The 19,814-nt window shown below is 69.4% G+C and overlaps 6 protein-coding genes across 6 annotated transcripts; 4 read left to right on the top strand and 2 right to left on the bottom strand.

Annotated features, from left to right (window-relative positions):
- Positions 1-128: 128 nt before the first annotated feature.
- On the top strand, positions 129-3,261 carry RHOBADRAFT_52217 (uncharacterized protein; the record flags this gene model as incomplete). Its single annotated transcript, XM_018416231.1, has 4 exons — positions 129-161; positions 236-263; positions 377-387; positions 449-3,261. 4 exons carry the CDS (start codon positions 129-131, stop codon positions 3,224-3,226), a joined length of 2,850 nt encoding a protein of 949 aa, XP_018272222.1. The 3' UTR covers positions 3,227-3,261.
- A 203-nt stretch (positions 3,262-3,464) lies between these two features.
- RHOBADRAFT_42502 (uncharacterized protein) lies at positions 3,465-5,237 on the bottom strand (the record flags this gene model as incomplete). Its single annotated transcript, XM_018414068.1, has 6 exons — positions 3,465-3,538; positions 3,623-3,860; positions 4,003-4,429; positions 4,499-4,716; positions 4,824-4,947; positions 5,083-5,237. 6 exons carry the CDS (start codon positions 5,235-5,237, stop codon positions 3,465-3,467), a joined length of 1,236 nt encoding a protein of 411 aa, XP_018272223.1.
- A 304-nt stretch (positions 5,238-5,541) lies between these two features.
- RHOBADRAFT_64691 (uncharacterized protein) lies at positions 5,542-7,806 on the bottom strand. The gene is made up of 6 exons (XM_018418550.1): positions 7,790-7,806; positions 7,520-7,643; positions 6,590-7,165; positions 6,019-6,448; positions 5,789-5,886; positions 5,542-5,662 (listed from the first exon to the last, which is right to left on the bottom strand). Exons 2-6 carry the CDS (start codon positions 7,640-7,642, stop codon positions 5,627-5,629), a joined length of 1,263 nt encoding a protein of 420 aa, XP_018272224.1. The 5' UTR covers position 7,643; positions 7,790-7,806; the 3' UTR covers positions 5,542-5,626.
- Positions 7,807-8,332: 526 nt separating this feature from the next.
- On the top strand, positions 8,333-10,171 carry RHOBADRAFT_52219 (uncharacterized protein; the record flags this gene model as incomplete). The annotated part of the gene is made up of 3 exons (XM_018416232.1): positions 8,333-8,627; positions 8,697-9,874; positions 9,959-10,171. The coding sequence occupies 3 exons, from the start codon at positions 8,333-8,335 to the stop codon at positions 10,169-10,171; spliced, it is 1,686 nt and encodes a 561-aa protein (XP_018272225.1).
- Positions 10,172-10,888: 717 nt separating this feature from the next.
- Positions 10,889-12,141, top strand: RHOBADRAFT_64692 (uncharacterized protein). The gene is made up of 5 exons (XM_018418551.1): positions 10,889-11,045; positions 11,176-11,267; positions 11,337-11,368; positions 11,436-11,530; positions 11,591-12,141. The coding sequence occupies exons 1-5, from the start codon at positions 10,919-10,921 to the stop codon at positions 11,809-11,811; spliced, it is 567 nt and encodes a 188-aa protein (XP_018272226.1). The 5' UTR covers positions 10,889-10,918; the 3' UTR covers positions 11,812-12,141.
- Positions 12,142-17,513: 5,372 nt separating this feature from the next.
- On the top strand, positions 17,514-19,583 carry RHOBADRAFT_12887 (uncharacterized protein; the record flags this gene model as incomplete). Its single annotated transcript, XM_018412112.1, has 2 exons — positions 17,514-18,389; positions 18,531-19,583. The coding sequence occupies 2 exons, from the start codon at positions 17,514-17,516 to the stop codon at positions 19,581-19,583; spliced, it is 1,929 nt and encodes a 642-aa protein (XP_018272227.1).
- Between the last annotated feature and the right edge of the window lie 231 nt (positions 19,584-19,814).

Here is a 19,814-nt window from a genome sequence, read left to right on the forward strand (position 1 = left end):
GTTAGGCGAGCGAGAGCATGCTCCTTCTGCATCGACTTGACCTCGACGTCGGCTCACCCGCCCTCGCTCTCGTCACACAGCCTAGACGATTCGAGCACAGCAGCACGGGGCACGCGACACCCTGCTGCATGCTCACACGCGCCCGCACGGCGACCCATGCCGTCCGTACCCCGTCGCGCTCATCGCCTCGACCTCACCTCGACTGCTCGTCCTGCTCCTCCACCCGCTCGGTCAGCGCCTCGAGTGGCCCATCAGCACCCAGAGTACGTCCATCGACCGAGCACACTCATCCTCCCGCCTTCTCGCGCCACCACTGACCCCGCTCGCCTCGTCGCACAGGTCGCCCGACCTCGCCCACCCTCCTCGTCGCCCATAGACTGGTCCCAGGTACTGCCACGCCCGCCCACAGCTCTCACATGAACCGCTGCTGACTCGTAGAGCCCCACAGCCCTCGACTTCAAAGGTCCCGTACTCGCCCTCGCGACCCTTTTCCTCGACCGCGCCCCATCCGCAACCGAGCGCCCGCCCCACCACCTCTGCACCCGCGCAACTCGGCCCAGAACCACCCTTCGCACGCCTCGAAGCCGCCCTCGACGCCCCTTCCCCTCAGCACCGCCGCGACACGCTTCGAGCCGTCTCCAAGTCGCTCGAAGCGCTCGCCGCCTCGCCCTCGACGCACGCCCTCTCCCGCCCAACCTTTGACGCCCTCTTCTCGCGCGTCACCGACCTCCTCCCGACCGAGCCCACCTTTGCCGCCGCCACCCTCAAGCGCCTGCGCGACGTCGCCCTCGCGCGCGAGCCGCGACCCGAGTGGCAGCTCTCGCTCGCCCAGGCGCACGCCGTCCTCACCGCGCGCGTCGAGCAGGAGGAGAACGAGACGGCCCTGTGGTGGAAGCGCGGGGTGCGGCCGACGGGCGCGCCGGAGCGGGGTAGCGAGGGGGGAAAGATGCGCAGGCGGTGGCGGTACGTCGACGAGTGCGCCGACGAGTACTGGGCGGCGGTCGAGGCGCGAGGGGTCTTGCTCGCCGACGCAGAGCGGGACGATGCGGCGGCGCTCGTCGAGCGGTACGCGCGCGCCGTCGCCGAGCGCATGTCGTCGTCCCTGTCCGCCCCGGCCGACCTCCCCCTCGCAGCCCTCTCGGCGCGCTCCTTCGTCCGCGCCTTTTCCCTCGTTCCGCCTCCGTCACATGACGTCGAGCCCCAACCCGATCACGCCGCCTCGAAACCCCTCGTCCCTCTCTTTGCGCATGACCGACCCGCCTTCCTGTCGCACTTGCGCACCCTCCTCGCCCACGGCCGCCTCCCCTCGGCGAGTGCCCTGCGCCAGATCGTCACGGCCCACTACGCCGAGCGCGACGCGCACCTCGTCGCGCAGACGTCGGCCCTCGCGCGCCTCGACGACGCCGCCGCCGACGAGGCGGCGTACGCGCACGCGCGCCGTGTCCTCGACGAGGCCTGCACGGGCAGCTCGGCGCGCCGGGGCGCCAATGCGGGGCTCGACGCCCTCCTCGAGCAGCGCCTCGAGCGTGTCGAGCGCGCCGAGGCGCTCGACCGCGAGCCCGTCCTCTTCTTCTTGCGGTGGCTCGGCGTCGGGCTGTCCGCCGAGGAGGAGCGGCACGGTCGGCGAGTCGCCGTCGACGAGCGACGGGACATGTTGAGCGCGGCGATGCGGCTGTGGGAGGCGAGCCAGGTGCAGGGGCGCAGCGAGTGGGACGCGCCGGCGAGGCGGTACGTGCGCAGCCGGCGCGCCCGGCTCCTCGAGGCGCTCGTGCTCGAGGCGGCCCGGCTTGAGGGCCAAGGTGCTGCGTCGTCGTCGACGACGGGCAAGGCGCGTGCGTCCGAGTGCCTCGTCGAGGCGGTGCGCATGGCGTCGACGTATCTCCACCACCACATCCTTGTCCACCACGCGACGCCGCTCCTCCTCGCCCTCACCGCCTCGTCCCACTCGCCGCCTGTCGCGCTCGACCTGTTCGAGACGCTGTCGACGCCCACCGAGCCCGGCTCGACCGCGCCGCCCTTCACCTGGTCGGCCACCCTCCTCCCGGCTTTCACGGCCCTCTTCCTCTCGGCGACGGCGTCGACGTCGCCGTCCTCGGGCCGCGACTCGGCCCTCCCGCTGCGCCTGTACCTGTCGTGGACGTCGTCGGGCCTGTCGTTCCCGATCGGCCTGTGGCCCGCCCTGTGGCGCTCCGTCGGCCGGCGCGGCTCGCTCGCCGAGCTGCGCCGCCTCGTCAACGACTGGGAGGACACGGGGCGCGGCGCCGTCAGCGCGCGCATCATGTGCTTCGTCCTCGAGGGCGCGAGCGAGCGGCGCGTCGTGGCACCGCTGCGCATGCTCGCCTGGTTCCGCTCGCGGTACGTCGCGCGCCCGGGCGCGTCGCCGTCGCCGCTCCTCGTCGAGGCGCAGCCGTACCTCGTCGTGCCCCTCGAGGGCGGCTACGAGTCGGTCCTCGAGGCCCTCGCGGCGTCGCACACGGACCGCCGCCGCGCCATGAGCGCCGTGTGGCGCTGGATGCGCCTCGACGGCCACGCGCACCCGTCGACCCGCGCGTGGAACGCCCTCATCCGCGCCCACATCTTGCGCCCGGCGAGCCAGTTCTCGATCGCCGACCTCGACAAGGCCGGCGTCGCGTACAACGCCCTCGTCGCCGGCGCGAGGCGAGCCGCTCCCTCGTCGTCGTCGTCGGCCTCGCGCTCGAAGGCGGCCGCCACCGCCGCCCGCCCCGACGGCGACACGTTCGCGCTCCTCGTGCGCGGCTTTGCGCGCGTCGCAGCCGGCGCAGCGGTCGACGCGCGGCGGAGCACGGTCAAGCGGCGCATCGCGCTCGAGGCGGGCCGGCGCACGCTCGACGCGGCCGTCGAGCGCGGCCTGCACGTGTCGGGCGTCGAGACGGCGCTCCTTGTGCGGCTGCTCGCGCGCGCGCGCAGGTTCGAGGAGGCCAAGACGGCGCAGGAGCGGTGGTGGAGCTCGGTCGTCGCGCTCGAGAACCAGAGGGGGACCAAGGAGGTGTGGGCGGACAAGGGCATCGCGAGGGGCATGAGGGAGATGAGGTGGGCGAGGACCGAGTCCGAGCTCCTCGAGGCTCGATGGGGCGCACGGCAGGCGGCGCAAGGCCGGCGGAAGGAGGGGCAGCCTCGGGAGGAGGTGGAGGAGGACGAGTCGGCGGAGCCAGTGCCCGATGCGGAGCTCGAGCCGGTCCTGCGCCCTTCTGATCCTCGCACGTAGACCTTTGTATCTATTACGCACGCCTTGAGCAACCGCAACTCGCAGCCTATTGTACCGCTCTCGCCTCCTCTCTCGCTTTCGCTCTCCTCGGCTCGAGCTAGCTCGCCTGCTCGTCCACCGCCGAGACTCGCAGCGAGAGACAGAGGAGCACAGAGTTACAGGTACAAATAGACGGGCATGTACGACGAGGGAGGAAGAGAGACCGAAAGGGAAGGGAGGGAAGAGAGGGAAGAGAGGCTCAGGCGAACTCGAGGACATCCTCCTCTGACGGGCCAACGACGGGGACGCTTGCCGCCTGGTTGCACTGCCAGACTGTTGCGAGGGATCGAGGGTGTAAAGAACGAGTCAGGCCGCGAACACGGGAGCAGAGAGAGGGAGAAACGCTCGTCGACGCACACGCTCGGACCTCGTCCTCGGCGAACGCGCCCGTGATCGAGTGCAGCGTGCCGCGGTTGTGGAACAGGGCGAGCTGCCTCGGCTTCCAGTCGACCGTGTAGACGAGCTCGGGCGCGATGCCGGGCCGCTGCATCGAGTAGATGAGCTCGCGGACCTCTTTGAGGTTCGTGAGGTGGGCGCCGTCCGGGTACAGGGTGTCGGGCTGTCGACGAGCGCCGACGGGAAGAGGGTCGATGAACTGCGAGGCGAGAGAAGGTGGGGCCAGGAGGCGAACGACGAGGAGGACGCAGGAAAGGAGGCAGGAAGAGGGAAAGGGGCAACTTGAGAAGGTCAGTTTCGTCCGGGCGAGCTCAAGAAAGAGAGAGAGAGAGCCGACGTACCAGCTCATGGACGGCGCTCGGGTGCACCTGGAGGTGCAAGTGGCCGGTCACCGGGTTCTTCCAGCAGACCGGGAGCGTCTTGACGTGCTTCTCCTCCCACGGCGGCAAATCGTCGAGCGACATCTCGGTGCCGTCCGACACCATGCCGAGCCCGGTCGACTTGGCCTTTGCCGAACCCATCCACACGTATGGGTGAGGCGCGTACTGAACCCTCGTGCGCACGGCGAGCGACTTGAGCGGCGCCGGGAGGATGTCGAACATGACCTTGCCCGAGACGAAGGCCGTGCCGCCGAGCGGGACCTCGAGCTCGTCGCCAGTACCGTCGTCGTAGCGGACGATGTTCTTCTTGGCGGTCGGCATCTGGAGCCCGTAGAGCGTCGTGACCTTGGGCGCCTCGCGCTCGTACAAAGCCGCGTCGATGTGCCACCTGCGACTCGAAATCTTGTCAGTCTCGTCCTTTCTCGTGGCCCTCGAAAGGGAGAGAGTCGAGGCGCACCGGTAGAAGCGAGTGAAGCCCTTTGCCGAGTCCTCGGCGCTGATCTGGGTCTTGTGGAAGCTCTGGTGGCTCGGGTGCTTGAGCTTGCACGGGTTGACGAGCCCTTGCAGGACGTGGTCGTCGGTGACGAGGCCGTTGCCGATGAGCTGTACGGCAGGCTGCGCAGGGATGTTGCGCAGGTCCGGGTGCAGGATGCTGGCGGCTTCAGGACGACCGACCTGTCGACGCGAGGGCCCGAGCGTCAGTGAACCTGCTCGACGTGCGACGCTCGGCGACACTGCCACAGTGCGACAGGATCACAGAGAAGGAAGAATTCGTGGCGCACCTTGCCGTGGCCGTACTCCTGCGCCGCCGGGTCGAACGCGTTTGTGAGAGCGTGCTGCCCAGCCGGCGTCACGTCGACGTCCTCGAAGACGACGACACCGTGCCGGTACAGGAGGTTCTCAATGCTGTCGTAGAGCGAGAGGAAAGGTCGAGCGAGGGGCGAGGGCGAGACGAGGGGAAGGGCAGGAGGAAGGAGGAGGAGGAGCGGGTCAGTTCACTCCCTCGCTCGCCGCGAGGTTAAGATGGAGAGAGGGACGCACATGGCAAACTCGTCGTCGGTGAGCTTGTTGATGTCCTTGATGCCGTCGACGACGACGCCGAACGCCTCCTGGCGCGGGCGCTTGCCGACCGACGGAGCGTAGGGGACCGGGCGCACGGAGAGGCCGGCGGGCGCAGGGGCGAGGGCGACAGTCATGGGCGAAGCAGAAACTAGCAGGTAGAGCGTGCAGAAGAGCGAGAGAAGCAAAGGAGCGAGAGCGAAAGAGAGAGGACGAGCCGGCCGAGATAAGCGAACGCGGGGTCGAGAGCCAGCGGACCCCGACGCCGCGACCCCGATTCACTTCCACGCAGCGTTCCTTGCGTCCACAGCGGCTCCGGCGGGTCCCGTCGAACTGCAGCTGGGTTGGCGCGAGGCGGCCACCCTCGCCGATAGAGTCCGCCGCGGCGAACCCGCTCTCGGACCGCGCTCTCGCACCTCGTCCTCGCAAACGAGCCCTGCACAGACCGAGCACTGCTGTTCTTTACTCGCACGCCGGGCTACAGCACAGAGCGTCTCCCTCCAGCCGACACAGACCCGCGAGCCAGTCACTTCTCCGAGAGGGCCGAGACGCCGGGGAGGTCCTGCGGGTGCGGGCCGGACGGCGTGAGCATCTCTTGCCCGACAGCATCGCGCAGCCGACCGCCGACAGGACCATGCTGTCGACGGAGCGACGAGCGCGAGATAAGGGACGAGAGAGGGGGACGCACCTTGCCCTCGAGGAGCTCGAGCGACGCACCGCCGCCGGTCGAGATGTGCGACAGCTTGTCGTCGGCGCCAAACTTGGCGCAGACGGTCGCCGTGTCGCCTGCAGGAGAGCGAAGTGTGTCAGGGACTGCATCCACCAACAAGTTCGCGCGACCGACGCGCACGAGGACCGTGCGGCCTCCTGCGCGCCGGACGAGGGACGAGGAGGAAGAGAGAGCGAGGGGGGACGCACCACCACCGACGATGACGGTCGCGCCCGCCTCCTTGGCCTCGATGCACGCGTCGAGCGTCGCCTTGGACCCGCCAGCAAACTTCTCGAACTCGAACACGCCGGCGGGGCCGTTCCACAGGATCGTCTTGGCCTTCTTGATGGCGTCGGCGAAGAGCTTGCGGCTCTCGACGCCGGCGTCGAGGCCCATCCAGCCGTCGGGGATGCCCTGCTCGTCAGTCGCGGTCGACGTCTCGGCGTCCTTGTCAAACTTGTCGGCCGTCACATAGTCGACCGGGAACACGAGCTCGACGCCCTTGGCCTTGGCCTTCTCGACGAGCGACGCCACCTTCTGCGAGCCGGCCTCGTCAAAGAGCGAGGTGCCGATCGAGACGTTGTCGAGCGTCTTCTTGAACGTGAAGGCCATGCCGCCGCAGACGATGAGCGAGTCGACCTGCGAGGGCGAGAGAGCGAGGGCGGGCGCAGGGAGGGGAGGACGAGGCAAGGCGCGTGAGCTGCTGCGCTTGTCCTCGCACGCAACGGAGGACTCCTGTCGGGCCCACGAGAGAGAGAGAGAGAGAGAGAGAGGACGCACCTTGTCGAGGAGGTTCTCGATGAGCTGGATCTTGTCCGACACCTTTGCGCCGCCGAGGATGGCGAGGAACGGGCGCTCGGGCTTCTCGAGGACCTTGGCAAAGTACTCGAGCTCCTTGGTCATGAGGAGGCCGGCCGCCTTTTGCGGGAGGTCGACGCCGACCATGGACGAGTGGGCGCGGTGGGCCGTGCCGAACGCGTCGTTGACAAACACGTCGCCGAGCTTGGTGAGCGACGCGCGGAACTGCTTGACCGACTCGGGGTCGGCCTTGGTCTTGTTGCCGTCCTTGTCCTTGGACGAACCCTCCTCCTCGATGTGGAAGCGCAAGTTCTCGAGGAGGAAGATGTCGCCGTCCTTGGCCGCGGCGACCGCCTTCTCGGTGTCGGCGCCGACGCACTCGGGAAGGAATGTGATCGACTTGCCCGGGAGGAGGCGCTCGAGCTCGGCGGCGACGGGCTTGAGCGAGTACTTCTGGACGGCGGCACCGTTGGGGCGGCCGAGGTGCGACATGAGGACGATCGACTTGGCGCCCTGGTCGATGGCGTACTGGATGGTCGGGAGGGCAGCAGTGATGCGCTGTGGGCGTGCGGAGCGACATGCGGGAAGGAGGCGAGAGCGGCAAGGGGTCGCGCGAAGGAGGAGAGGAGGAGGAGGACGAAAAGGAGAGGGTCAGTCGTCTATGCGGACACTGCGGGTCTCGCTGCGGGTGCGTCGTCCTGCGCAACCGCCTCCAGGCTCGTCGCGGCCGGACACCTGGCTCGAGGAGCGAGCTGCACCGCCTCGTCGACATCCATCGATCATCTCGCCTCGAGTTCGTCGTCGTCGTCGAGTTGCGCCAGCTCAGGGCCTCGCACGACCGACGAGGGAAGACCGCGCAAAGGTGCAAGGGCAGGTGCACGGCGCAAGAAGGGGCAGGGAGTGACGACGGACCTGGTTGTTGGTGATGTTGCCCTCGCCGTCGAACGGCACGTTGAAGTCGACGCGCATGACGACCTTCTTGTCCTTGAGCTGGACGTCGCGGATCGAGAGCTTGGACGAGAGCGAGGCGGGCATGCTGTGCGGGCGGGTGCAGGGGACGGCGAGCGAGGGAGCGAGTCGGAACGAGGCGGGGGAGGACGGACGAGAGGGAACGAGGGCGAGCCGGCGGGGGCAACGAGTCAGCAAGGGCCCGGGTGGCTACCGAGAGCGAAGGAGACTCACGTGGGCTGGTAGGCGAGAAGGCAAGGTGCGTTGGCGACGAGAGAGATAGCCGGCGAGGGTTGAAGAGGGTGAGGTCGGGTCGGACGGAACGGCGACGACGGCAGGCAACAGGGGGGGGCGAGGGAGGGGCAGGCGGCTGCGTCAGTGGTGCTGTACAAGTGCTCGAGGGAACGTGGACCGGCGCACCTGGTTCTCGGTCGAGTGGGTGAGGAGGAGAGGGAGGGGGAGCGCTGCAGCTCGTTGCCGTCGCCAAGTCGTAGTAAGCCCGGCCGACTCCTCCCTCCCCTGAGTCTGAGCCGATTCCCTATTCGCCAATACGAACCTGACCGCCTCGCCTGATTCAGCTCTGGCTCGTCGCACCTCGACCGCCTTCTGTCGCCTCGTCGCTCCGTCCTCCACCTCGCCGAGCTCGCCCTCACCTCTCGCACGCTCGAGAGCCCACGACTCGCCCCTCTCGCGCCCGTCGCGCCGTCTCGCACCCCCTCCCCGCCCGCGTCGCTTTTCCCTCATCTCCACCCATCGACCCGCCGCCCGCACTCGACCATGGCGGCCGCTCAGCCTACCGATCCCGATCCGTCACCCGCACCCGCACACCACCACGACCTCGACCGCCACGCCTTCGTCCCCTCGCCGTCGACCCGCGAGTGGCTGTACTCGCTCCCCCTCCCGCCCGGCTGCACAACCCAGCCCGAGCCCCAGACCCCCGAGGACTGGGCCCTCGTCGAGCAGTACCGCCTCCTCGTCAATGGCCTCGTCGTCCTCGGCGAGTACGAGCGCGAGCGCCGCAGGAGGGAGAGCCGCGGCGAGGACCCGTTCGCGACCGCGTGGGACCCGCGCAGTGCGTCCTCGCTTCTGTCCCTCCTTCCGTCACCGAAACCCTGTAACTGACGCACGAGCACGCCCGCAGCCTGCAGCAACCCCGTCGTCCTCGCCGCCGTCGATTCGCTCGTCAAGGACGCCTGGCCCGGCCTCGACACGGCCTCGCCCGCGCACGCGGCCTCAAGCGCACCGCAGGCCGGCACCGCAGCCACGCTCGAGACGGATGCGGCGTACCTTGGTGCGCTGAGCGCCGTCCAGGCCGCCCTCGGCGGCAGCGCCGCCGGCGTCCTTCGAGGCCGGGGCTCGTCGCCCTCGACCGCGACCACGGCGTCGTCGCACTCGTCGCGCGCACCGCACCACCACCCGCACCAGCGTCCTCAGGCTCGCTCGTCGTCGTCGTCGAGCTCGGCCGCCGCCACCACGTTCCACGACGACTACTCGACCCCGGCCTCGTCGGCCGCGCCCTCGTTCCGCCTCGACCCGGCGACGGGCGACATGATTGCGTCGCTCCCGCTGTCGCTGTCGGACCTCGCGTCGCTCCCGTCGCACTCGGCGCTCGCGCTCGACCCGTCCCAGATCCCGGCCGACGGCATCCTCGCCGACCACCTCCCGCTCGACCTGAGCGGGCCCGCGAGCCTCCCGAGCCTCATGGGCGCCATCGCCGAGCTCGAGCAGTGCGTCGCGCGCCTCAGCCTCGAGGCCAACGAGGCGCGCACGCTCCAGAAGACGCTCCGCATGGAAATGGCGGCGAGGACCTCGGGCGGCGGCGGTGCCGGCGCCGGTGCAGCGCCGGGTGCGGCTCGTGCGGCGGCCAAGAAGCAGAAGCGCAAGGCCAAGAAGCGCGCCGCAGCCGAGGCGGCGGCCGCCGCTACCGCCGCCGCCGCGTCGCCGGGCCAGCCGCACGAGCACGAGCACGACGAGCACGACGACGAGCACAACGACCAGCCGCAGGCGCCCATGACGCGCGACGAGGCGCTCGTGAGCGGCCTGAGCGGGCGCGTCGACGACTGCTGCTCCGAGTGCGGCGAGTCGCACGCCGCCGTGCCGCCTCACCACGCCGGCGCCGGCGCCGGTGCCGCGACGGGCCCCAGTGCGCTCGTCCCGGGCTCCGGTGCGGGCAGCGGCGCGAGCATCATTGGCGAGGCGGCGCACAGGGCGGTCGGCGTCGGGGCTTGGGAGGACGGCGAGCTCATGAAGGCGCTCCAGAGCGTGAGCCAGCTCGACCGGCGCGCCGACGAGTACAGGGAGCGCCTGCGGGTCCTCAAGGTGCGTCCTCACTCTCTCTATCTCTCTCGCACGCACGCCCACCTCGCACGACAGCGTCCTGACCCCTCGCTTCTCCTGCCGCAGGAGCAAATCCACCACCACGCCGCCCTCGCCGACTCGCTCGCCGCCGCACCGCCGTCGACCAACGGTCACGGGCGAGGCGCGCTCGTGCAGAGCCAGCTCGCGGGCGAGGGCGTCGCCGAGGGCTTGTGGCCTGTCGACGCCGAGGGCGACATGTACGAGCTCGACGAGGAGGAGGAAGAGGAGGAGGAGATCTCGGACGAGGCGGACGAGTAGAGCGCGGTGGAGCGGTGTCGGCTTAGAGTGGGCGCGCTTGAGGGTCTGTACAATCTGCGCGAGGGCGGCGCGTGTGCAACTCGAGCGTCGCATCCGCAGCCTCTTCGTCCTCGCTCTGCTCGCGCCCCTCTCCTCTCAGCTTGCCACTCGCTGCCGAGCCCGTGCTCCAGGGTAGCTTGCAGCTCTCCGTCCGACGCCCTGTCCGCCCGACCGAGTGCGGCTCTCCACCTCGGCCACGATGGTCGGCACGCTCGCGGAGGAAAGCCGAGGAAGCAAGCGCGGCCTCGACGGTCGACGCACAGGTGAGCGCGTTTCGCCGCGGTAACGTTCTCGATAGGAGCTGCATGACTGGGTGCGAGCTCGCAACAGAACGAAAGCCTGCAGAGGAGTGGCGCTCGCGCTCGGCTCGGACGCACTGACCTCTCGTCCCCCTTCGGCCAGAGGTCAAAATGACCTCGGCGAGCGAAAGGTCAAAAAGTGCGGGGCTCGAGTTCGGCGCCAGCTCGTTGCTGTGAAGGGCAAGCGCCCGCACTCGTTGCTGAGGGTCACCTGCTCGGCCCCAGGCAAACGCTACATAGCAAAGAGCGGCGTTTCCCTCGGGCTCGAGAGGAAAGCTCTCGAGCGAGTCGGTTCGGTCACCGAGGTCGGAAGTTCGGCCAACCTTTGCTCGTCGCTCTCTCTCTGCTTCCCTCCATCCTCTCGCTCTTTGCTGCCTCACACACCTCGACCACCAACACCTCGACAGCCATGGCCGACGACAAGGACGCTTTCGCCGAGCAGCAGGCCCAGATGAACGCGCCGCCGCCGCCCAAGTGGCGCCCGTCGCTGCGCTCGTTCGCCTACGCTCTCGGGCTCTTCCTCCTCTTCGGTATCGGTGCGTCCTTTGTCCGCGTCCTCCGCGTGTGGCACGCCGTCGTGCAGGACGTGCGCGACCAGGGTGCTGACTCGTCCCTCCCCTTTTCCCTCGACCCTCTCGCCGTTCCCTCCCCTCCTTCCCCTCGCAGCTTGCGGTCAGCTCGGCATCTGGTCGTGGGCGCTCCAGAAGTACGGCAACATCCGCCGTGTCGAGGACTACCCGAACGCCGAGACGATGCAGGTGCGTCTCGCCTCCCTCGTCTGCTTGCCCTCGTCGACCGGCGGACGCTGACTCGTCCTTCCTTCGCAGACCGGCAACATGCTCTTTGCGACGAGCCTCATGTGCGTCCCGCCTGTGCCCTGTCCCACCTCGATTCGTCGACACTGACCTTCTCAAATCCGCACGCAGCACGATCCTCGTCACGCTCGGCGCGCCTTTCCTCCCGCTCCTCTTCCTCGCCTTCCTCCTGTTCGCGGTCTTCGTCATGAACATCGTCGGTGCCGGTGCGTCCCGTCTCCAACACCCTGGATCATTCGCAGCGCACTGACAAGTCGACGAAACAGGCATCCTCACGCACCAGATCCCCTTCGAGGCCGGCTCGTGCTCGACGAGCAACGCCAACTGGGCGCGCTTCCTCCCCGACTGCAAGAAGTGGGTCGCCTACGAGGCGCTTGCGTGGACCGCGTTCGCGCTTGCCTTCGTCCTGTTCTGCGCCGTCCTCGCCGACGTGTTTGCGTTCGCCAAGAAGCGGCAGCACAAGCGCCACTACCTCCTCGGCGCGTGAGCGCGTTCCCAGAGCCACGACGCACGACCGGCGCACCGGTGCAGCGACCGCATCGTCGGCGCTCGACCGGGACGTCGACGTGTTCTTGCGCCCGGACCTCGCCGAGGTCGTCCATCCCTTTCCCTCCTTCCTCGCACACCACCCCTTCCTCCTTCGTCGTTCTCCCCACCCTTCCAGGCCTTTCGCCTTCACTGCCCAGTCGTCAAGCGTCGACCTCTCGCCCGCTTCGTCCTCCTCTCGAGCTTCCCTCCCTCGCCTGTTTATAGTCCCTCCCCCTCTGCTTTTTAGACTAGTCGACGCCTCCGCGTGCCTAATGATCCTTTCGCTTTCTTCCTGTCGTCGAGCGGCCGAGCACGAGCGAGAAGAGCAGCAGCAAGCGGTTGCAGAGAGCGAGTCCGCGGATATAGCGCGTGCTCTACTTCCACCCGGAGGAGTGGCGGCGTCCGTGTAGCGAGCTATCTCATCTAGAGCAGATAGCAGGAAAGAAATGATACTCGGCGGCCGTCGAGGCGGTAGCTTGGCGCCGTCGTCAACGTTGTCGGCGACCCGCGGAGCGGTGAGGAGGTTGGCTCACGCACAGCATTGCAGCTCAGTCGGACACTGCCACCAGTTCAGACCGCCAGCTAGTACTTCTGCTCGACAGGCCCCACCAGCCCGCACCAGCCTGCACGCTCCAGCAGCGTGACCTCCACCTCAACCCTCCTCATCTCGCCAGCGTCGTCTCGCCGTCTACTGCCTCGTGCAACGCCGTCGAGCACTCTGCAGCTCTCTAGGTGCGCCCACGCACCTCTACTGCCCCTTCCCGGACCACCCGAGCCAGCGCTCAGCGAGGACTGACTATCTCGACCCAAACAGCCTCGGTCCTCAACGCGCCGTCAAAGGAGCTCAAGCGCACGCAGCACCGACAGTCTGGATAACCAGCAGTGGACGAGAGGTGCGCCCTACTTTCTCTCACCTCTGTGCGAGCCGGCGACGGCGACCGCGCTATCTTCACCTTCCCGCCCCCGGTCATCCTCGTCTTCGCGCATGACGAGCGCGAGCGCTGACTCTCTGTTGCACACCCTACCTACAGCTCGTGTTGGGCGTGGGCTGGCTTACGTCCCCGTCGTCGAAGTCGCCGCGCCCGTCACCACGGACGGCAACGACGCCTCGAGCAGGTGCGTCCTGCCGCCCATCCATCTCCCCGACTCTCGCAAGGCACTCACTGACTCGTGCACCCGCCAACAGCAGGAGATCGAGCGTCAGCCATCATCCTCGGATGAGCCCGACCGCCCCGTCCATCCACAGCAACCGCAGCGGCTCCCTCTTTGCCCCTTCGGAGCACTCTACCTCGACCGGTCACCCGAGCGAGGACCATGCGCCGCCGACCTTCTTCAAGAGCATCCGTCGCGCCATCGTGAAGGCCGCCACGGCTGGGTCCGAGCCGACGCACGAGTCGTCGTCGTCGTCAAAGGGCCGCGAGCGCAGCAACCGCGTCGGCACCTCGAGCCGCGGCGCAGGCGTCAAGCCCAAGCGCAGCGCGACCTCGACCGACCTGCCGCTCACGAGCGACGCCATGCTGCGGCGCGAGCAGAGCGCGCACTCGCAGGCGTCGGTCGGCATGACGAGCGGCGGCGGGTTCGTCGCCGGACCTTCTCGCGGCGGCTTTATCGTGCAGTCGCACGCCAAGGCGACGCCGACGGTGGCGACCACGACGGGCGACTCGACGTCGCTCGCCGACCTGCCGCCCTTGGCCTTGCCGCCGACCGGCTCGTCGTCCTCGAGGCCGGGCGACAGCGGCCGGCCCTCGTTCGACCGCGCCGTCACGCTCGACGCCCTGCCGGGCTCGCCGACGCAGGTCTCGGTCGGCGACACGGTCCTCCCGCCCTCGACGGTCCTCGCCCGCCTCCTCGACCTGCACGCGCACAGCCCGAGCCCCGAAGCGTTCGTCCCCCTCATCCGCCTTCTCGCCCGGAGCGTCGGCCTGTTCCCCTTCCCTCCCCCTGCACTCGCCGCCTCGACCCTGTCCGACGTCCTCGCCGCGACGCCCCTCTCGCCCTCTCGCGCGTCGACCGCGCACGGCACCGCCACCCCGGTCCCGACGCCGTCGCCCGCCCAGATCTACCTCTCGCAGTCGCACCACCTCAACGAGCATGCGCCGGCCGCACTGCGCAGCGCCATGCTCGAGCTCATGACGGCGTGCGTCAACGCATCGCTCGAGTCGACCGGCGGCATGCGCGAGACGGAGAAGGCCATGTTCTGGGACGAGGCGCGGCGGTGGGCCGACGAGGCGCGCATCGAGGTCGACTCGGGCCAAGGCGGCAAGCGGTGGGTCCTCCCCGACGCCGACCGCGAGGCGCTCGTCGGCGTCCTCACGGCCATGACGCGCGGCGGGCGCGACCTGTCGGACGTGCCGGGCCTCGTCGGCCTCCTGTGCCTGTTCGTCACCGACTCGCTCCCCGTCCCTCGTCCTCCCTCGCCCTTGTTCGACCCCAACCTCGCCACGCCCTTCATCCGCTCGGTCCCGCCCAAGCCCTCGCCGCACGCGAGCTCGCTCGCCCTCCTCACGTCGCTCCACAAGTTCTGCGCGCCGCACATCTACACGGCGTCGACCCTGTTGGCGCTGCGAGCGGCCCTCGAGGTGGCGCGCCTGCGCGAGGAGCAGGACATCGGCGGGCGCGACGGCGTGCTCGACTTTCTCGGCGCCGTCGTCCGGTTCGGCGAGGTGCGCGGCGGCAAGGCGGCGCAGCGGCGGCAGGGCAAGGCGGCACGAGGCGGCACCGCCGTCGAGGCCGAGCGCGCCGAGCTGCAGCAGGATCGTGACGAGATCCTGCGCGAGGTCGTGTCGACGGTCGCGCGCATCATCGGGTGCGAGGGCCTCGTCAGCGTCATCGAGCTGCCCGAGGGTCGCTCCCTGCGCGACGTCGGCAACCCGCCCAACGCGAGCGCCGTCAAGACGAGCACGCTCCCGTCGCAGGCGCTCGACCTCATGCGCGACCTCATCCGCTCGCCGGCCAACCAGGCGACCAAGTCGCTGCGCAGCGTCCTCGTCGCACCTCCTCCGCCCGGCCCCGACGGCGCCCGTCCTCGCGCGCCCGTCCTGCTCCTCGTCGGCGCGCTGCGCTCGTTGCGCAAGGCCATGGCCGAGCACGCGTCGGAGCTCGAGGCGAGCCTCGTCTCGGAGGCGACGGGCATGGGCGGCGGCTCGAGCGGCGCGACGGGCGAGTCGCGGTGGCCGTCGATGCTCAGCCTCGGCCTGCCGTTCCTGTGGAACGGCATCCGGCGCAGCATGTTGTGGGAGAGCGGGCCCGTCGACGCCGAGGTGCTGCGCCTCGTCGAGGAGCGCCTCGACGCCGCCGAGCGCATGGCGCTGCGGGCCAAGGACCTCGCCGTCACGCACCCGTCGGCGTCGGCGCCGGGCTCGAGCGGCCAAGGAGGCGGCGGCAGCGGCGGCGGAGGAGGGGCGGGAGGAGGACCTGCGCCGGGCAAGGAGGCCGAGGACGTGCCCAAGGGCATCTCGTTCGAGGAGTGGACGATGGCGATCGAGGTGCTCGACAAGGCCAAGAAGCACATCGCGTCGTGGGAGCAGCAGAACTTGCGGCAGTGGATCCTGTCGGACGATGGTGCGTCCTCCTCTCTCTCTCTCTCTCTCCACTCTCGTCCTCGACACCGCGCAGGGCCCGACGACTGACTCTCTCTTTCTCTCCCTCGTCTCGCAGTCGAGATCAACCCCGTCACGCCGCGTGTCGAGCGCAACGACCCCGGCGAGGACCTCGGTGCGTCCCCCTCTTTCCCTTCCTCGCCCCTCCTTCTCGCCCCTCCTCCTCGTACTGACGGCGACACGCGACGACACAGACTCGGACGAGGAGGAGGAACTCGGCCACGGCGACAACGGCCAGTTCACGGCTCGGCCCGGCGTCCTCATCGCCTTCACGTCCCTCCTGCGCAAGGTCGTGCGAGCGTGGTGCGGCACCGACTTTTCCGGCCCGGGCGACGCCGTCTTTACGCTCCTCGTCTCGCTCGCGCCGCACCTGTCGGACGCCTACGCCCGCCTCACGCTCGACCAGTGTCGCTCGGGCACCCTGTGCCTCCCGACGCACCCCGAGTGGCTCGAGCGCACGCAAGAGCTCGTCAAGGCGTTTTACCTCCCGCCGCCGACGCGTGCAGCAGGCGCCGGCTCGCGCTCGCTGCGGCGAGGCGCGTCGCCCGTCGTCCGAGCCCGCATCCTCCAGTCGGTCGCCTCGATCCACGCGCACGTGCGCTTCCTGCCCAAGCAGCGCGACGAGCTTGTCGACACGCTCATCATGCCGCTCCTCGAGACGAGCCTCGAGCTCGAGACGGACCCGCAAGTCGCCGAGGCCATGGTGTCGCTCATGACGTCGCTCGGGCGCGACGTGCTCGACGACGTTGACGACGAGGACGCCGGCCCACTCGGCTTCTTCGACCGCCTGCGCCTGCTCCTCGTCAAGATGGCCAAGTCGGCCGACCGCACGCTCCACCGTCGCTCGCCGTCGGCCCCGTCGACGCCGGCGAGCAAGCGCACGGGCTTTGCGCCCTTGTCGCGGTACGCCGGCAAGGACGCGTCGCCCTCGTCGAGCCGCATCGGCGGCGCGCCACCGCCCATCCTCGACGCCACCGACCCGCCCGAGGTGTCGTCGGTCGCCGTCATGGGCCTCATGTCGATCTTCCACCTCTGCCTCGAGCACTCGACGCCGGCCGCCGCCGAGAAGGCCGTCGTCATCTACCGCGATCTGCTCCTCCTCTTTGCGCCCAACCACCTGTCGGCGCCCGACGCGGCACCCGAGCCGTCCATCTCGATCCGCACCCGCCTCCTCATCCTGCAGTGGCTCGTCCGCCTGAGGGCCGACGCCTCGCACCGCGTTCACTGGATCCACGACGTCGACATCACCGGGCCGGCCAAGGTCCTCGGCCGCCTCGCTGCCGCCGCCACCGGCGCCGGCGCCGGCGCCGACGCAGGGTCGGGCGAGCCCGGCGGCGGCGCGTCGAGCGCCCGGGCGTCAGACGACGGTCACGGCGAGCCGCAGCGAGGCCGCACGAGCCGCCAGCCGTCGGCGGCGCAGGACGCGACGGCGAGGTCGAGGAGCGCGAGCCGCCTGCGCCGGCTCGCCGAGCAGGACCGCACGAGCCCGAGCCGGTCAGGGTCGATCCGGCGCAACGCCGCCGCCCCGTCGCTCACGGCGTCGCCCATCCTGTGGACGATCCCGGAGAAGCTCCCGTTCGCGTTCGGCTCGTCGGTCGCGTCGATCGGCACTCGCGGGCTCGCGTCGTTCGACCACAACCGCCTGCGCAACTGGACCGAGGAGGAGGACCCGGGCACGGGCCTCATGAAGGTCGTCGAGGCCGAGGAGACGCTCCCGCCGAGCGAGTGGTCGGTCGTCCTGCCCGTGTCCGAGTACCTCGGCGCCGTCAACCACGTCCTCCAGGTCGACCAGGAGTGGGAGCTCGTGTCGTACATCCTGTGCCACCTGCCCGAGCAGCTCAGCAACAAGCACTACGCGTGCGGGCCTCGGTGCGCCCAGCAGATCCACGTCCTGCGCAAGTTCCTGTGCGACAGCCTGCGCGCCGGCGACCGCGGCGAGCGCACGTTCCCCCACTCGCTCCCGCACGGCATCAAGCGGGCCGAGATCCACGCCGTCGCGTACCAGTGCCTCACGGCGCTCATCGCGTACCGCTCGCTGTTCATCAAGCAGCACCAGGACGACATGGTCAACGCGTTCCTGTTCGGGCTCGGCAACCCTCGCGACACGGCCAAGCCGTGCATCCACGCCCTCACGATCGCCTCGTTCGAGCTGCGCCCGTCGATGACCAAGCACCTCGCCGAGTCGGTGCGGCACCTCCAGAAGATCATCTCGACCCCGGAGCTCGGCGTCCACATCCTCGAGTTCATCGCCGGCGTCGGTCAAGAACCGGCCCTGTACGCCAACTTTACCGACGTCGACTTCCAGACCGTGTTCGGCATCGCGCTCAAGTACATCCAGGCCCACAACGAGCGCCTCGTCGACGACCCGGGCGCCGACGACGCCCAGGAGGGCATCGAGTACGCCTTCTCGCAATACGTCCTCCTCCTCGCCTACTACAACCTCGCCGTGTGGTACCTCGCCGTGCGCCTCGCCGAGCGGCCCAAGTTCGTCCCGTTCCTCACGCGGCGGCTCGTCCAGGCCAACGAGGGCAAGGGCGAGGTCGACGAGGCGACCGAGGTCATCCTGGACATGATCGCGCGCTACGCCTACTCGAACGCCGACCCTCGCCCTCGGGCGACCGACTTCGACAACCTGATCACGGGCGCGCCCGGCGCCGCACCGCTCGCGCCGCCCAAGACGTGGATCGTCGGCCTCGCGACCATCACGATCCGCAAGGTGCACGCGCCGGCGTGGGTCGAGGTGACGGTGCGCCGCTCGTCGGGCGTCGTGCGCATGCTCTGGGAGATGCAGAACATCAGCATGACGTCGTCGGCGCCCGAGAGCGACCTCATCGCGGGCCTGCTCCGCCACCGCGAGACGGCCGGCCTCATGCACCAGGTCCCGACGGCCGTCAGCGAGGCGCTCGCCATCCTGCCCCAGCACGCCAAGCCGCTCCACGTCGGCTCTCGAGCGCGAGCGGCGTCGTTCTCGGGCACGCCGGCGGCCGACGACCGCCCGTTCAAGGCCCGCATCGAGGACAACGCCATCGTCGACGTCGCCAACTCGGCCGCGCACGACGTCGCCCAGGTCACGATCGAGTCGGGCGCGCTTACGGTCGACCCGAGCTTCTTCGTCGTCCAGCTCTCGTCGTTCCCGCACGTCGACACCCGAGTGCGCCCGCTTCTCGTCCCGAGCGACCCAGCGTCGCAGCGCGGCGTCACCCTCCTCGACTCGATCCCGATCGTCGACTTTCACAAGGTCGGCGTCCTGTACGCCGGGCCCGGGCAGACGAGCGAGCGCGATATCCTCGCCAACACGCACGGCTCGAAGGCGTACGTCGAGTTCATCAGCGGCCTCGGCGGCCTCGTGCGCCTCAAGGGCTCGCGCGAGCTCGGCATCTACACGGGCGGGCTCGACCAGGAGAACGACATCGACGGGCGGTGGACCTACTGCTGGGACGACGACATCTCGCAGCTCGTCTTCCACGTCGCGACCCTCATGCCGACCGACCTCGCGACCGACCCGCAGTTCACGCTCAAGAAGCGGCACATCGGCAACGACTTTGTCAAGGTCATCTTCAACGACTCGGGCGGCGACTTTGCGTTCGACACGCTCCCCGGCGACTTCAACTTCGTCAACATCGTCATCCAGCCGCACACGCCGGCGGGCAACCCGTGGCTCGGGCCCGGCATGTCGAACAACACCGAGTTCTTCAAGGTGTCGATGCAGTGCCGCCCGGGCATGCCCGAGATCGGCCCGCTCGGCACGTTCAAGATGGTGACGGGCTCGTCGCTCGCGAGCGTCGTGCGCCAGCTCGCGCTCCACTCGAACATCTTTGCCCAGATCTTTCTCGCCTCGGTCGGATTCGAGACGCAGCGCCAGGCGGGCACCCATGGCAAGACGCACCGCCTCGAGTACTCGAGCAACTGGCGCAAGCGCCTGCAGCAGATCAAGCTCCTCAAGCGCCGCATCCTCGAGGCGCAGCAAGGAGGCGCCGGCGCCGCCTCGGCAGCAGCTCCCGGCGGGCAGCAGCAGCAGCAGCCGTCGTCATCGTCGTCGACCGCGCCCGGGCAGCCCGCCGCCGTCTCGCCGCCGCCGTTCGACCTCGACCAGGCCGAGGCCGCGCGCCTCTTTACCTCGTGGGCGTCGTGAGGGCCTCGCCTCTTCTCTCTCTCGCGCATGGTGCGTCCCTCATCTCCCTTGGCCTCTCCTCTCGTGCGACGTATTCGTCGAGCCCGCACTGACCCTCTCTTTCCCCCTCGCCTCGCAGGTCCTTCCTCCTCTCCTGCAGCTGTTGTACCTCCCTTCCCGTCCCTCCTCTACTCCCCCGCCGTCATCGTCGTCGTCGTCTTTCGTAGCAAAGCGCTTCTCCTTTCTGTCCAG

This window comes from Rhodotorula graminis, assembly GCF_001329695.1.
Source record: "Rhodotorula graminis WP1 unplaced genomic scaffold RHOBAscaffold_4, whole genome shotgun sequence".
In the NCBI taxonomy this organism is placed as follows: domain Eukaryota; kingdom Fungi; phylum Basidiomycota; class Microbotryomycetes; order Sporidiobolales; family Sporidiobolaceae; genus Rhodotorula; species Rhodotorula graminis.

Excerpts from the sequence above, each read along its gene's own strand:
- RHOBADRAFT_64691 (XM_018418550.1), bottom strand. The coding sequence starts at position 7,642 with ATGCCCGCCTCGCTCTCGTCCAAGCTCTCGATCCGCGACGTCCAGCTC. Across the intron at positions 6,449-6,589 it reads TCGAGAACCTCCTCGACAAG|GTCGACTCGCTCATCGTCTG; the intron begins GTGCGTCCTCTC and ends TCGCCCTCGCAG. Across the intron at positions 5,887-6,018 it reads GACCGTCATCGTCGGTGGTG|GCGACACGGCGACCGTCTGC; the intron begins GTGCGTCCCCCC and ends GCTCTCCTGCAG.
- RHOBADRAFT_64692 (XM_018418551.1), top strand. The coding sequence starts at position 10,919 with ATGGCCGACGACAAGGACGCTTTCGCCGAGCAGCAGGCCCAGATGAAC. Across the intron at positions 11,268-11,336 it reads CGAACGCCGAGACGATGCAG|ACCGGCAACATGCTCTTTGC; the intron begins GTGCGTCTCGCC and ends CTTCCTTCGCAG. Across the intron at positions 11,531-11,590 it reads CATGAACATCGTCGGTGCCG|GCATCCTCACGCACCAGATC; the intron begins GTGCGTCCCGTC and ends TCGACGAAACAG.